Below are 15,560 nucleotides of genomic sequence, written 5' to 3' on the forward strand. Positions count from 1 at the left end.
CACCTGTTCACATGGGGACTGCTTATCAACTGTGGCTAGCCGACAAGATGTTAAATAAAGACTTGCTTTCCAAGTCAACGCCGAAATAACAACTCTACCGTGTTCAGCTTAGAGTAATTTCACTCATGCAAATCAAACACCAATTTTGATAGAAAGCAGGACTGATCTTGTCCTTGTATTGTTTGTGACACAACTACGACACTAACCCACTGTGCACTTCAAAGCAGAGCTTACTGCCCTTACTGTTATGAAAACCGGACTTCTGGATTCTGAAGGTTCATTGCGTAATGTATTTGACTAAAGATTTCATGCGCTGTTTACTAACGCAAAACCAGCTAGAAAACACCCTTCTTTCAAGCCTTACTAAAACAAATATTTATCCTGAAACAACTTTTAACTGGCACTGTTTTTCACGAGGTAAATCAAGATCACAATTTCATCTTCTGCGCTAGGACAACAGCAGTCCAGCACTAATGCATAATTTGAGAAAACGTCTCACTTACTATGTCAGTAAAAAATATAGAAAAATCCAATAGAATACAGCAAATGTTAAAACAGATACTCCTAACTCAGTGGTGGCTAACCTTTTTTGCCATCACTTGCCAAAAGCGGGGGAGCACGGGGGCCGGTGTTGTGCCCATAATTCTATGCGCCCTCCCCTCATGTATACATGCGCGGCTCCCCCGCTTTTGGCACGCAATGGCATGGTGGACCCATTTTTTGCCTTCCCCAGGCTCCAGACCCTTTCTAGGAGCCTGGGGAGGGAGGAAAAGGACTTCCCCGGCCACCCCGGAGGCTGAAAATAGCCTATTTGCTGACTTCCGGGTGGACCAGAAGGTCAGTTTTTCACTCTCCCCAGGTTCCAGAGCCTTTTTAGGAGCCCGGGGAGGGCAAAATTGCTTCCCCCCCCCTTCCCGGAGGCCCTCCAGAGGCTGGAAATGGCCCGCTTGCCAACTTCCTGCCAGACCAGAAAGTTCATTTTTTGCTCTCCCCAGACTCCAGAGCCTATGTAGGAACCTGGGGAGGGCGAAAACAGCCTGTTTTCCGACTTCTGGTGGGCCTGAAAAATCAGCTGCGCGCCGGAGCTGAGCTTGTGTGACCGCTGATATTGCTCCGGGTGCCACCTGTGGCACACGTGCTATAGGTTCGCCATCACGGCGCTAACCTGCCGTCCTCTTGATTTCTTAGACTAAATTATTTTATCAATTCTAACCTGCCTGTTCCTGGCCTTTCTAGTTACCCTGGACTGGCCGAGAACCAGGCTGTAGTTCAACATCTAGCCCAGTGGTAGTCAACCTGGTCCCTACCGCCCGCTAGTGGGCGTTCCAGCTTTCATGGTGGGCGGGAGGGGTTTGCTGTAACTCTGCTTTATAAATTTTATAAAGTAAAGTTATTTCTCTACTTTATAAATCACCATTACTGTGGAACCGGTGGGCGGTTAGAAAATTTTACTACTAACAGAAATACAAAAGTGGGCGGTAGGTATAAGAAGGTTGACTACCCTTGATCTAGCCAATAGATAGAATGTAAGATCTTATTTTTTTCCTATCTATGTACCACTACAATGCTCAGAACAAATACTGAATAGAAGGCATAGAAAGAATGCCTTCTAAAAAGATATTTAACATTTTAGCAGCCGTATCACACTGCTGACTCGTATTCGGTTTGCAATAACCATTACCACAAAACCTTTTTCACAATCCCAACTATCCCATATTCTACACTAGCACATTTGAATTTTCCTACACATTTCTACTGACTTTTAAACAGTCAGCTTCCTTAACATCTCATAATCATTCTCAATTGTTAACCATCTCGGTTTTGCGTTATTTGCAAATATGAAAAGCAGTATATTTCTATTCCTTTCTGTATATTGTTAATGAAAATCTTAAAGAAGCACTTGACCCAGGAATGAATGTTGCAACATTGCATCCCTCATTCCAGATTAATAAAGGGTGACGATCAGTACAGCCATGTTGACTCAACTGATGTATCATTCAGTGTAGGTGGTGCAGTGGTTAGGACGCAGTACTGCAGGCCACTTCAGCTGACTGTTATCTGCAGTTCGGCTGTTCAAATCTCACCGGCTCAAGGTTGACTCAGCCTTCCATCTTTCCGAGGTGGGTGAAATGAGGACCCAGACTGTGGGGGCAATTTGCTGACTCAATTTGCTAAAAATCTGTAAACCGCTTAGAGAGGGCTGAAAGCCCTATGAAGTGGTATATAAGTCTAATAAATAAATAAATTAATAAATAACCCAAAATAAAGCTTATCACATCATGGCTAAGTATAAAACGAACAGTTCTTTAAAAAAAAAAAACACAAATAGAGGTATTTTCTCCCCCTCTTTTGTTGCTACCCTGTTACTGACAACAAAAACTTTAAATATGGCTGGAGTTGCACATCACACACTTTGGCCTAACAAATCAGCCTGTGTGATGAGTTTATGGCTGAACGTGTTATGTAAATCTAGAAAATTGGAACTGAGTAAGTCACAGTGAAATGAAACAGTTAGCTTATTAATGCAAATGTAGCTTAATATATCGAGGAGAACAGTGTTCTAATCAAACGTAATCAGGTTATACACAGAATAAAACAGGCAACTCATAAATTGCCATTTACATGAACACTAGAAATAAGTATAATGTATAAATATTATGGTCCATCAGTGTTTGTCAGGCCCACTGTGATTGTGGGGATAAAAGTGGAACAACAAACCCTAAGTGTTTTACTTCAAACTTCTGGAGAAAAGGCAAGATAAGCCTACTAGTTAAATCAGCACTTTGATAAATACATACTGTTTAAGAGAGGCACAGATGCGGATGCTGATAGAATTATAATTCCATCCTGCTCTGCCAGAGGTGTCTTTGCTTTATCTTTAACAGAAGACAGAATAAAGGCAACCACTAAACTGGAACAATCCACAGTTTTAAAGTGTTAGATTTGAGCATAACCCTTTATGTGTTTAACCACTCTGACTAATAACCTATAATAGCAATAATGATAAAGGGAAGTCACATACATATAAGAAAAAAAGTGTACATTCCCTGTAACACTCCTGTAACTAATTATTGTGAGGTTTTCAATCATTAAAAATACACAAAATAATCGCCACTAATTTACTCCATTGAGTTAGATGCTGAATACTATTATTTCCAGCGCTCTAATGATGTTCAGCAGAAAAATATTCTCCTTCAACTTCTGATTTGAACCAATTGATTAACTGGTTGCTATTAAAACACATGGAGAAATTGGTAAAATTCTTCCCGTTATGGAAACTGCTATAGACACAACTGGCCAACAAATGTGGATCAACAAATGTGGATAAATACATATATAGGAAACACCCTGTTTCCCTTTAAACAAAATCCTATTTGCTGTTTTAATATTAACAAGAACTAAACTGTATATAATTTAAAACTATTATTAAACACACCAAGCTATTTATTAATCATGTCTGCGATCACTACCCAGTTTGTTGCAAAAACTGCTAATCTCAATGAAATTTGAAATCTATCAACTTTTACAAATCTTTCCACACATTGAATTGTCAAGTAACAACAATGAAGGCTCTTTACTTTCTGGAGTCTGAGTAAAAAGATATATTTAATTGTATCACAATATCTATACTTAATTCATTTATTTTATATAGACTATGGGGACCAGGGGTGGGTTTCAACCGGTTCGCGGCAGTCCCTGCGAACCGGTTGGTCGGCGAACCCGGAAGTAAGTAACTTCCAGGAACGGCGACTGGCCCACCTGCCCGCCCGCACTCCTTACCCGGTTTTGACGAGTTCTGCGCTTCCACGCATGTGCAGGACGCATACAGCGCCTGCGCGATCCTCCAGGAGCAGCTGGAGCATCGCACAGATGCTAGTACGCATCCGTGCGCCACGCGCGTGCACGAGGACGCCACCAGCCCCATTCCAACCGAACCGGTTGGAACGGGGCGAGAAACCACCCCTGATGGGGACTCTCCACACACCCCGCACTGCAGTGGTGGGTTTCAAAAAAGTTCGGAACCTCTTCTGTAGGTGTGGCCTGCTTTCCGGGTCCACTGGTGGAACCTCTTCTAACCGGTTTGGTAGATTTGACGAACCGGTTCTACCGAATAGGTGCGGACTGGTAGGAACCCACCTCTGCCGCACCGGCTTACCTCAGGGCCCCCGCAGGCAGGCCATCCATGCCCCAATACGGCACCGGCCCACTTCTTCTCCCAGCACTGGTGTGGCACCGGAGCATGAGGTTGAGAGATGTGCTGGTGCCGCGGTTTCAAGGCGAGGCAGTTGTTGGGGGTTGGATGGCCTGGCTGCAGGGGCCCCAAGGTAAGCCGGTGTATGTGCAAGGGGCAGCTCCCCCTACCTTGTAGCTGCAGGACTAGCGCATCGCTCAGCCTCCTGCTCCAGTACCACGCCAGTGCTGGAAGAAGTGGGCCAGTTGTCACATGAGCTCCTGCTGCACATGGCTGCCGGTGCTGCCACTGCGAGGCAGTTGTTGGCGCATGGATGGCCTGGGGGCCCTGAGGTAAGTCGGTATGGGGCGCATGGGGCAATTCCAGTCCTGCTTGCTTCACTCTACTGCGAGTCACCAGATGGAATGGGCAGGAAGGCAGGCTGTACAGGTGCTTAAATAGGGTTTATTTAGGTGTAGAGTTTATATTGGTCGCACACGCAGATGGGTTTATTTTTGAGATAGGTCTTATTTTTGGGGAAACACGATATTATATGACTCCAATTAACTAAGCGAATAGAGTGTACAGAAAAACTGAATAATTTTACTCAGCAGTTATCACAATTTCTGCAACATAAATACATCACTCTTCCCAAATGTAATAAGAATTTCATAAATTGAACTATTACTCTTCCTTCTCCACATCCCAAAAACGCACAATTCAAAAGATAAGATTAGTCTTAAGAACTGAATAAGAATTCATTTTATTAAGCCTTACTGACACTGCAATCTTTTTATAAAAACAAAGCCGAATTGTTTCTCAATTTCTATTTTAATTACAGGAGTGAAATACTCACTAAGATATGTCAAACATGAAAATATTGTTGTAAAGCACATGTTCTCTTATGAACAAGGCTGCAATAAAAATGCATTCTTGAAATTTTCCTTAAAAATCACTGGTTTTATTTCAAATAGATATTCATCATGTCTTCTGTCCAAAGAACTGTCACTGAAAAATTAACCTATTTTATTTAAACAAGAGTTGTGCAATCATGCCATCTGCTACAAAATCACGTAGTAAACAACAAGTACATTTTTCACAAAAGCAGAAAAAAAATCTGACACACTATCAGCTTTTCTTGGTGAAATTACTTCAAACCAATTGTACAATACTAATATAAATAATAGCACAATTGTGCACAGTTAAAAAACGGTTAAAAGTAATTCAGACTTTGTGCAAGCATGGCGTTTCTGCTAATCATTAAAAAAGCTTTTTTTTAAAGTCCAAAATCAGTCTGAAAACAATACCTCTGCTTTAAAGATCCAATTCATTAATGCTTCTCTTAAAGCAGCTCCAACGTTTTAGAGAGTTATGCAGAGGCCTGAATAAAATCAAACTGCTTTATTTAAAAAAAAACAACAGAAAAGACTTGCCATGTTAATAAGAAGTCATTCAAAATGACAATTTTTACTACAGAACTGAAAAGAAACATCAAATCAGAATTAAGTATCTGCCTCATTTTTTTGTTATCTACTGTACAGGGCGGGGCATAACCTTTTCCTAGGGGGTCACAGCAACACTTGTAATAACAACACAAATAATTCATACACCATTCGAAAGCCCATCAAAAACTGAGTTTATTGACACGATTTAATAGTCAGTATGACCACCATTAGCCCTTCGAACAGCATTCAAACGAGGTGGATAAGAACACAACAAATCTTCAAACAGTTCCGTTCGATTTTCCAGATTTTTCAACACAGTTTCCAAATTCATTCTCAAAGTTTCAACCGAATATCGATTTTGACCTTGCTCCTGAATCATCAGAGCTTCCACTTCATCCTTAATTATGGCCCCAATGTTCTCTGCTGGATTGAGATCTGGCGAATTTCCCGGCCAGACGTCATTGCCCCAAAATTCGACATTGTTTTCCTTTAACAATTGCTGAGTCGCATTTGCACGCATGCAAGGAGCTTTGTCATGAAGAAAGACAGCCTCACCAACCACCAAGACATTGTCTGGATCACTGAGAAATGGAATGACATTCTCCAATAAAATTTTCTCACGGAAATAACTGCCATCCCAGGATTCCCCTTTATCCTTCAAAACCCAATGCAGTTTCTTGGCTGTGAAAATGACGAAAATCCCGATGCAAGTCGGATTGCGAACGATTTGTCGATATCGTTCATGTTTGGCGATGTCGTCGACGTCTTTAGCCCAAATTCGATCGTTCTGGAAATTCGGTTTTCGAATGGCATAAACGAAGAATTCGTCAGATGGCGCCAAATGAAGAAAATCTTCCTCGGTCCATTCAGACAACCAATCGCACAACCAAAGCCGATCTTGAACGTGTGTTTGAGTTTTCAATGGTTTGCAAATGACGTGGAATGGCTTCAAACCTTCTCGTTCTCGATATCGGCCGATTGTCCTTTGATCAACTCGTTTTCCACGAATTTGAAGGATTTCTTGGGCCACTTTTCGGTTTCCTTTTCGTTGTTTGCGACTGCCAGTTGCAATGATGGCTTTGCTTTCTTGGGACAGTTGCAGAGGACGCCCTTCTCCAAATTTTGTGAAACATTCTTGGGCTGTTTTGTTCCAATTATCAGTAACCCAATCCGGATGACGTTTCAATTTGTTTGCAATCCATTTTCGATTGATAAACGTCGCTCCAGCATCGCGAGCCTCTCGAAAGGCAATGCATTTTATTCTGTCAATGATCCTTTGTTCTTCCGAATCGAATTTTCCAGCCATTCTTAAAGCAAATTTAACATTTAATAGCTCATTCAATTCAGTTTTTTATGGGCTTTAAAATGAGGTGTCGCGGAAGTTGTAAACTGCTGTCGATCTTGCTGTGACCCCCTAGGAAAAGGTTATGCCCCGCCCTGTACTTATTCTAGATACTCCTTCAAAGACTAAAATGTAATAGTACTAGTAACAGGGTTACTTTCTTCTGAGTACAAGCACTGAAATGTTTTGAACTATTTCTAACAATTATTCCTAGTGAAATTCTCCAGTCTGATTTCTTCTAGGACTACCTAATTAGTTTTCCCAATCAAGATGATAACTGGCCACAGTGTAAGAAAAGATAAACCAAATCTAGGAAGAAACCTACATGGTTCTCTTGCAGTCTGGGAAATAGTGTAATTCAAGATGATGTCTTTCAAGTAAAGCCGATCCTAATAAAGAAAAGAAGAGGCCAAATTCTAGGGGGGAAAGCATGGTAATAAAGGAAGAAGAGCATCAACATTACGGTTCACCGACAAATGCGCGCTCGACAAAATCGCGGCGACGAAACCACAGCGAGAAAATCGCACCGACGAATGAGCGCAGAAGCGCACCGACAACAGCGCGCTGACAAAAGTGCGCCTTCAACAAAGAACTAATAACAACCTAATAACCCTAACCCTAATCCTAACCCTAATCCTAACCCTTACCTTAACATAAATCGCGCTTTTGTGGGCGCGCTTTTGTTGGCGCATTGTTGTGGGCACGTTTATAACATCGCGGTTTTCTCGGCTCGCTTTTGTCGTGCACGCATTTGTCGGGTCACGAATATTACCATTAGAGGAGGAATATATCTCAAAAACAGATTAAAGAGAAATGATATCATCCTAAATTGAAAAAGAACTGGATAATTAAATATCAACAGATACAGACAATGCTCATGGAGGATATGAAGATAACAAAAAACTGGATGAATTATTTGTCTCTATTCTATAATAGAAAGACACTCCAGTCAGTTTGTATTAACCTTCTCAGAGAAAAAATTGTACCAACTGGGAAAATTGAGTAAGAGTCAACAATATCTTCAGAGATGACACAACAACAAATCACCAGGTCATGATGGCATCCAACTAGGAGGTTTTTAAAAAACTCAGAAGGTGAAATTGCTGACAGAGTGGCAAAAATATGCAACTTCTCTCTCAATCAGACTTAGTGCAAAATTGCATCCGATAGGACGCACGACTTTTAAAAAGATGATCCAAGGGAGATTTGGGAAATTATAGGTAGACCAGTCCACTTAAGATCTGTTCCATTCAAATAGACAAAAATGATAAACAAAACACAAAGTACATCTATGGAAGAATATGCTGTGCAGATATAATTGCTAATATATTCTGTAAGTAAATATACAAAATAATTGATTAAAAAAAATAGAGATTAAGAGTAAAAATGCATATTTTTTCCCAATGAAGCAAAATAAGGAGTCCTCTAAAGTACCTTGTCGGTAATAATGTTTTATAGCTTCATATTATTCACAAGTAATCTTATCATAAAAGTAATTAGCTGTCAAAATTTCCAGGCAGGTGGTAAAATCCAAGTGATTGTTCCAGAAAGAGCTTTTTCAACTGGCAGAATGGTGAGCCTAACAGTAAATGCAGTTCAATTAAATTAAGTGTAATGCGATGTATCCTAATGGCCAAAAAACTCTTAACTCCATATATTCACTGATGTGGTTTGAACTGTTTGTAACTATCCAGGAAAAGGATGCTAAGGTCATAGATGATAATTCAATGAAATGTTGACTCATTTCATGGTGGCTGTGAAAAAGGCAAAATCCACGCTAGGGATTAGTAGCAAAGCAACTGAAAATAAAATTGCCAACGCTGCAATATCTTTATACAAATGTATGTTATACCCGCATCTAGAATATTGCATGTGGTTCTGCTTGCTGACTTTGAAAAAAAGAAGTAATTGGGTTTTTAAAAATGCAAAATGAATGGAGGGTTTTATAAGAAGCTTCCTTTTGAAACACATAGCATCTAGAGCTGTTTAGCTTGGGAAAAGAGTGACTGAGCTAGTAATCAAAGTATGTAAAGTGAAATTTGACATGCATAAAGTGGAAGATTTTTCTCCTCTCTTAAAATTCTAGGGCCAGGGGTTATCCAGTAAAGCTGAATAAAAGGATATTAAAACAGGCAAGAAAATGGTTTTTTTTTTTAGACAGCACATAATTAACCTCTGTAAATCAGTACCACAAGACGTGATGAAGGCTACAGGTTTAGATGATTTTAAGGGGGCTTTGGATACAGTCAAACAGGACAAATATATCAAGCCTTAGATCTTAAAGAGCCAATTCCAACTCTACATTGGGAAAATATGACTTTAAATGCCATGCAGGAGAACAAGGGGAGGAAAAAAAATCTCCATTCTCCTGCTTCTAAGCACCCCAAAAGCATTTGGCCACTGTGGAAAATAAAATACTGGACTATCTGGATGTTACCCTGACCCATAATCATAGTATGTTGCTGAATACTGCACACCTGTATGGGGAAGAAGCTGTCATACTAACAAGATTGATGTTCACCTTAATGACTCTAAGAAAAAATATATGGAACCTTTACATCCACACCCCTCTCATGATTAAATGTTCTTTCTAACATTGTCCCTTCTGATCTCAGGTGACAACAGACAGTCCAAGAATGGAATAAGATAAATACGCCATTGACTCCTAGAGACCTTCCAATACATACAATATTACACTCTCTCTCTCTCTCTCTCACCAGGCTTAAGTCTAGAAAACCAATTTGTGCTAACATACCAGTCTTAGGATCTAGATGAAGAATGGCGATTAAGATGGGCAACTTTTAGTAACCAAATCATGCAGATCCAACAAACTAATTCCAGGAATACAGCTGCCCTGAAAAATATGGAAGCCGCTGAAGAGAATTGTGACAAGCCATGGCAGAACTAAGGCAAAACTCTTTAAGTGGGGAATGGCCAAGAGCCCACAGTGTGACTGTGATGCTCTGGAACCAACTATAACATATAAAGCTCAAGAATGTCTCCTTGGAAGATGTATAAATAATATAACGAGGATTATATAAACTTGACAAATGTGATGGAGATTGTTAATAATGTTAGTGTGAATTGGATCAATATAAATGAAACTTAGTTACCTTTGTTCATATATAATAGAGAAATGTTTAGATACAACAAAAAGATATATAGACTAGGAGCTAGGCGTTTTTTGAATATATATGTTTGCACAATATAATAAGGATCACTTAAATTTGAGAAATGTGATAACTAGTATTGTTATTGTGAATTGGATTTATACGAATGATACCTAGAACCATCTCTGTTCACACACAATATAAATGTATAACATATATATATATATATATATATATATATATATATATATATATATATATATATATATATATATGTGTGTGTGTGTGTGTGTTTGTGTGTGTGTGTGTGTTTGTGTGTTATATTTTTGCTCTTGTGACGAGCCGATTGACAGATAATGGAAGCTGTTAGCTTCCTCCCATAATTGGGGCTTACCAGGGTTTGTGACACTATATATATGTGTGTGTGTGTGTGTGTGTGTGTGTATGTATGTATGTTGTATTTGTGCGGATAAATGTGACAAGCCGATAGACAGAGAATGGAAGCAGTCTGCTTCCTCCCACATTTGGGCATACCAGGGGTTGTGACACTAAATACATACATACATGTGTGTGTGTGTGTGTGTGTTGTATTTGTGCTGATAAATAAATAAAGGGAGACTAGTATAGATCTATTTCAAGCTATTTAGCTCTCATCAGCTAGCCATACCCTTACTGGGATTCGAACCTGGGCTGTATTACATATTAGGCAGATGTATTAACCACTAAGCCACAAGGTTCTCCTCCTTTATCAGTTTATATATATATATATATATATATATATATATATATATATATATATGTATATGTATATGTATATGTATATGTATATGTATATGTATATGTATATGTATATGTATATGTATATGTATATGTATATATGTATATATGTATATATGTATATATGTATATATGTATATATGTATATATGTATATATGTATATATGTATATATGTATGTATATATCTAACAAAAAAAAAAAAGAATTTCAAGGCACCTGGGATGATCTCATCGCAGCCACACCAGAAACAGTTAGAATCCTTAGATACTGAATTATAACATCTATCCCACTGCAATTCTATATATTATGTTTCTTTTTATTATGGTTTAATCACAATTTTTTTCTACATTAAATTGTCTACCTATCATACACTTTATTTAAACTCTATTTGTATATCAGTGATTGCATGATCTCTGTAGATGTAATATGTTTCGAGTTTTTGAGTTTATTGACATTTGTATGCCGCCCACTCCCTTGGGACTCTGGGCGGCTCACAACAAGACAAAAAACATATATAAAAATTAAAATAAGGATACGAGTATTAAAATTTCACACCATGCATACTGTTAGCGTGGGGCTGGATACTAATCAACAGCCCCAGGCCTGCCAGAACAGCCAAGTCTTAGTAGCTTTACGGAAGGCCGGAAGAGTAGTAAGGGTCCGGATCTCTACGGGAAGATCGTTCCATAGGGCCGGAGCAGCTACAGAGAAGGCCCTTCCCCCGGGGAGCCGCCAACCGACATTGACCGGCCGACGGCACCCGGAGGAGGCCCAATCTGTGTGATCTTAATATGCTAAATAAATAAACCCTAATCCAACAGGGCTATTCTTAAAATGAGGCAGAGCAAGAATTCAAAATCTTATAGTATTAACACTACAGAAAAGAACCAGATTGGTAAATACTATCCCGAAGAGTCTGTAGTAAGCGTATATTGCAGTAGCACAGAGATACCCATATTGTTCAGTCAATTCCTGTATTTTGGCCAAATAGAAGTGAGTCACTTTTGCAGATGGTTCCAGCTGCTTCTCCCTCCCTCCAAAAAATACATCCTGCAGGATAAAATTCAGGGGGGGGGGGATTCTTTTTCTGCAACCTTGGTGTGAGGTCACTCCTATCTCAAAATATAGACAGCATACTGACTCTGCAACTCACTACTTCATATTCAAAACTGGAAGAGTTTCAAAGGGTATTCCTTGATAAGCTTTCTAGCAGAAGTGGAGTGTTCTTTGTAAACAAACATCTGTCATGAAAGTTTCTCATTATTTTTGCACAGCTAGTAAAGCTGTGGGAAGGTAGATTCCTACTGAACCTACCTTCCCAAGATACACTGTTTCATGAAGTATCGCCCTAATTTCTAAAGTGCCTTTTACAAAGCATGCAACAAGTCGATATTCGTTCCCCATGAACAGAAATCAAGTTGACTACAGCAGTGTTTCTCAACCTTGGCAACTTGAAGATGTCCAGACTTCAACTCCCAGAATTCCCCAGCCAGCATTCGCTGGCTGGGGAATTCTGGGAGTTGAAGTCCGGACATCTTCAAGTTGCCAAGGTTGAGAAAGACTGGACTACAGCATCATTGAAAAACAAGTGGACCTCTCAATACAAGCAGCTTAACACATGGACCATGTCTCAATAATTGAACAAAACCATCCCAAGGATCAAAAGTGAAATTGAAGAACTCTTAAAAAGTTTTGGTTTTGACTCCCAAATCGCAACATTGTGGGAAGAGGCAAGGGACACACAACCCTACACCATGCAAATCATTATTTTTCACCTTTTTGTTCCATAAATCTTATCTATACTCTCACTGGGACTTTCTTTTGGGGGGGTGGGGATCCTTCCATAGGACCACCCCTTCCCCTTTTTCACCGCGTCAACACACTTCCGTGAGAAAAAAAAGAAGTGTGTGTGTGTGTGTGTGTGTGTGTGTGTGTGTGTGTGTGTGTTCTTCATCCACTCAATCCAAGCTCTGGATTGAAAAAATTCCTACAGCGTTGAGCGTTTCCGAGCGCAGGGCGGGGAGAGGGGGGGGGACAGAAGCACAGGACGGGCATTGTATTTGAGACACCAACGTCCACTATACCAGTGTTTTTCAACCTTTTTTGTGCAAAGGCACACTTTTTTCATGAAAAAAAATCACGAGGCACACCACCATTAGAAAATGTTAAAAAAAATTTAACTCTGTGCCTCTATTGACTATATATAAAGTGTTTTTTCCCACGGCACACCTTACACTATGTCACGGCACACTAGTGTGCCGCGGCACAGTGGTTGAAAAACACTGCACTAAACGGTTAAACTCTCTCCGGCCCTCCGGGTCAGAAGTATTCAAACGCTCCATATTGAGAAACTTGCACACTGGTTGTGCAGGGCATCTCTCCCACACACACACACACACACACACTCTCCCCGCCCAGCGCTTCCAAAGCAAAAGTGGGAACTCTTGGGTTTTCCCACCCAAGTATCGTGTGTGCGTGGATTCTTCTAAGTACAAAGTAGCTTTGAAACACCCCGAAGGAGATACAGCTCTGCCCGCATCCTTCGCTTGCCCTCGATCTCAATCTTTCTCCCCCCTGCACCTTTCTCTAATCCTATACACACAACACACACAATACACATCACACATACAACACACACAACACACAAAAGACAAAACACACACACAACACATACACAACACACACACATAACACATACAACACACACAACACACAAAAGACAAAACACACACACAACACATAGACAACACACAACACACACACATCACACATACAACACACACAACACACAAAAGACAAAAGACACACACACATAGACAACACACAACACACACACATAACACATACAACACACACAACACACAAAAGACAAAACACACAAACAACACATAGACAACACACAACACACACACAACACACACAACACACAAAAGACAAAACACACGCACAACACATAGACAACACACAACACACACACATAACACATACAACGCACACAACACACAAAAGACAAAACACACGCACAACACATAGACAACACACAACACACACACATAACACATACAACACACACCACACAAAAGACAAAACACACACACAACACATAGACAACACACAACACACACACATAACACATACAACGCACACAACACACAAAAGACAAAACACACGCACAACACATAGACAACACACAACACACACACATAACACATACAACACACACAACACACAAAAGACAAAACACACACACAACACATAGACAACACACAACACCCACACATAACACATACAACACACACAACACACAAAAGACAAAACACACACACAACACATAGACAACACACAACACCCACACATAACACATACAACACACACAACACACAAAAGACAAGACACAGACACAACACATACACAACACACAACACACACACATAACACACACAACACACAGGCTCCGCCGCCATCCGTTGAACTCACCAACAAACTTTCCACATTGACCGGGGATCTGGGGTCTCGGATCATGGACTCCAATTTCCTCTGCCGGCTCACCAATTGCCCTTCCCCGGATGCCGCCGGCGGGGAGGTCGACATTTTCGTCGCCTGCCTGGGCTGCTGGTGGTTCATTTTCCCGTCCGCGGCGGATCCCTCGCCGCCTTTTCGTCCCTCGGGGTTCCCGGGCGCCAAAGCAGAGCCGGGGTTGGAAACGGAGGCGGTGGAGGCGGCAGCAAGCGGAGGCTCTCCGCCGTCTCCAGTCCCGCCGATGGCTCCGCACTTCGGGGCCTGCCGAGTTGGGGGAAGAAAGGAGGCAAGGCTCCTCCGGGCGGAGACCAACGGGGCTTAGTGCCGGCCTCACCCGGCCAGGCCTCTCTCCGGAGGAGCAGCAGGCAGAGAGGGGCGAGCGGACGACCTCCTCCTCCTCCTCCTCCTCCTCCTCTTCTTCTTCGCCTCCCGATTGGGGCGGGCGCTGCTGCCGCTGCTCCACCCGTCCGCTTCCCAGGCATGAACAACCCAGAAAGGGGGGAAGGAGGAAGGGGAAAGGGAAGCCGCCTCGGGGGGGGTGGTGGTGGAGGGGCAGCCCCGCCGCGGCCTTCCTGTTTCTCCCCGGGTCCCTTCTGCAGCGCACGAGGGCTGGGAAGGAAGGCAGGAAGGCAGGCAAGTCTTACGCGCGGAGCCCCCACGCTGCCTCGGCCATTTTGCACCAGGTCATTCGCAACCCGTCGGGGAGGCAGGGAGACGAGGCAGCGGCGGCGGCCGACTTCCTCCCTCCTCCTCCTCCTCTGTGGCTGGAAGGATGGGAGGGAGAGCGGCTGGGCCCGCCTCGCTGGGTCTCTCCGGAGGCGTTGCTCTCTCTCCAGGGAGCGGGCTGCCCCGCGCTGACCTCTCCCAGTTGCCGCTTCGCCCGACGAGCGAGCCGTGCAAGCTTCTCCCTCCTCCTCCTCCTCCTCCTCCTGTCCTCCCACCACCACCTTTAATTGCAATTGCAAGGTTTAGTTATTCTGCACCACGGTTGCTACTACAGCCATGGCTTCCTCCTCGTTTACCCACAAGCCTTCGCTGGCAGAAGGAGCCCCAGCACCAAGAGGCAGGCAAGGCAGGCGAGGAGCGCTCGCTCTCTCTCTCTCCTCCCCGGGCTTTTTGCTATATGAGCCCCCCGAGTGGAGGTTAAGCGGGGGAAAGGCTGGCAATGGACGCGGCTGGGGCTGGCTTCCCACCG

At 42.2% G+C, this 15,560-nt stretch overlaps 1 protein-coding gene across 1 annotated transcript in view; it reads right to left on the minus strand.

Moving 5' to 3' along the window:
- ROCK2 (Rho associated coiled-coil containing protein kinase 2) overlaps window positions 1–15,130 on the minus strand; it is a 138,016-nt gene extending 122,886 nt beyond the window's left edge. Inside the window, 1 exon segment of the mRNA XM_032213235.1 lies at window positions 14,324–15,130. Coding sequence (XP_032069126.1) covers window positions 14,324–14,470 — 147 coding nt within the window. The 5' untranslated portion in view covers window positions 14,471–15,130.
- Window positions 15,131–15,560: the final 430 nt, after the last annotated feature.

Source organism: Thamnophis elegans, chromosome 3 (assembly GCF_009769535.1).
Source record: "Thamnophis elegans isolate rThaEle1 chromosome 3, rThaEle1.pri, whole genome shotgun sequence".
In the NCBI taxonomy this organism is placed as follows: Eukaryota; Metazoa; Chordata; class Lepidosauria; order Squamata; family Colubridae; genus Thamnophis; species Thamnophis elegans.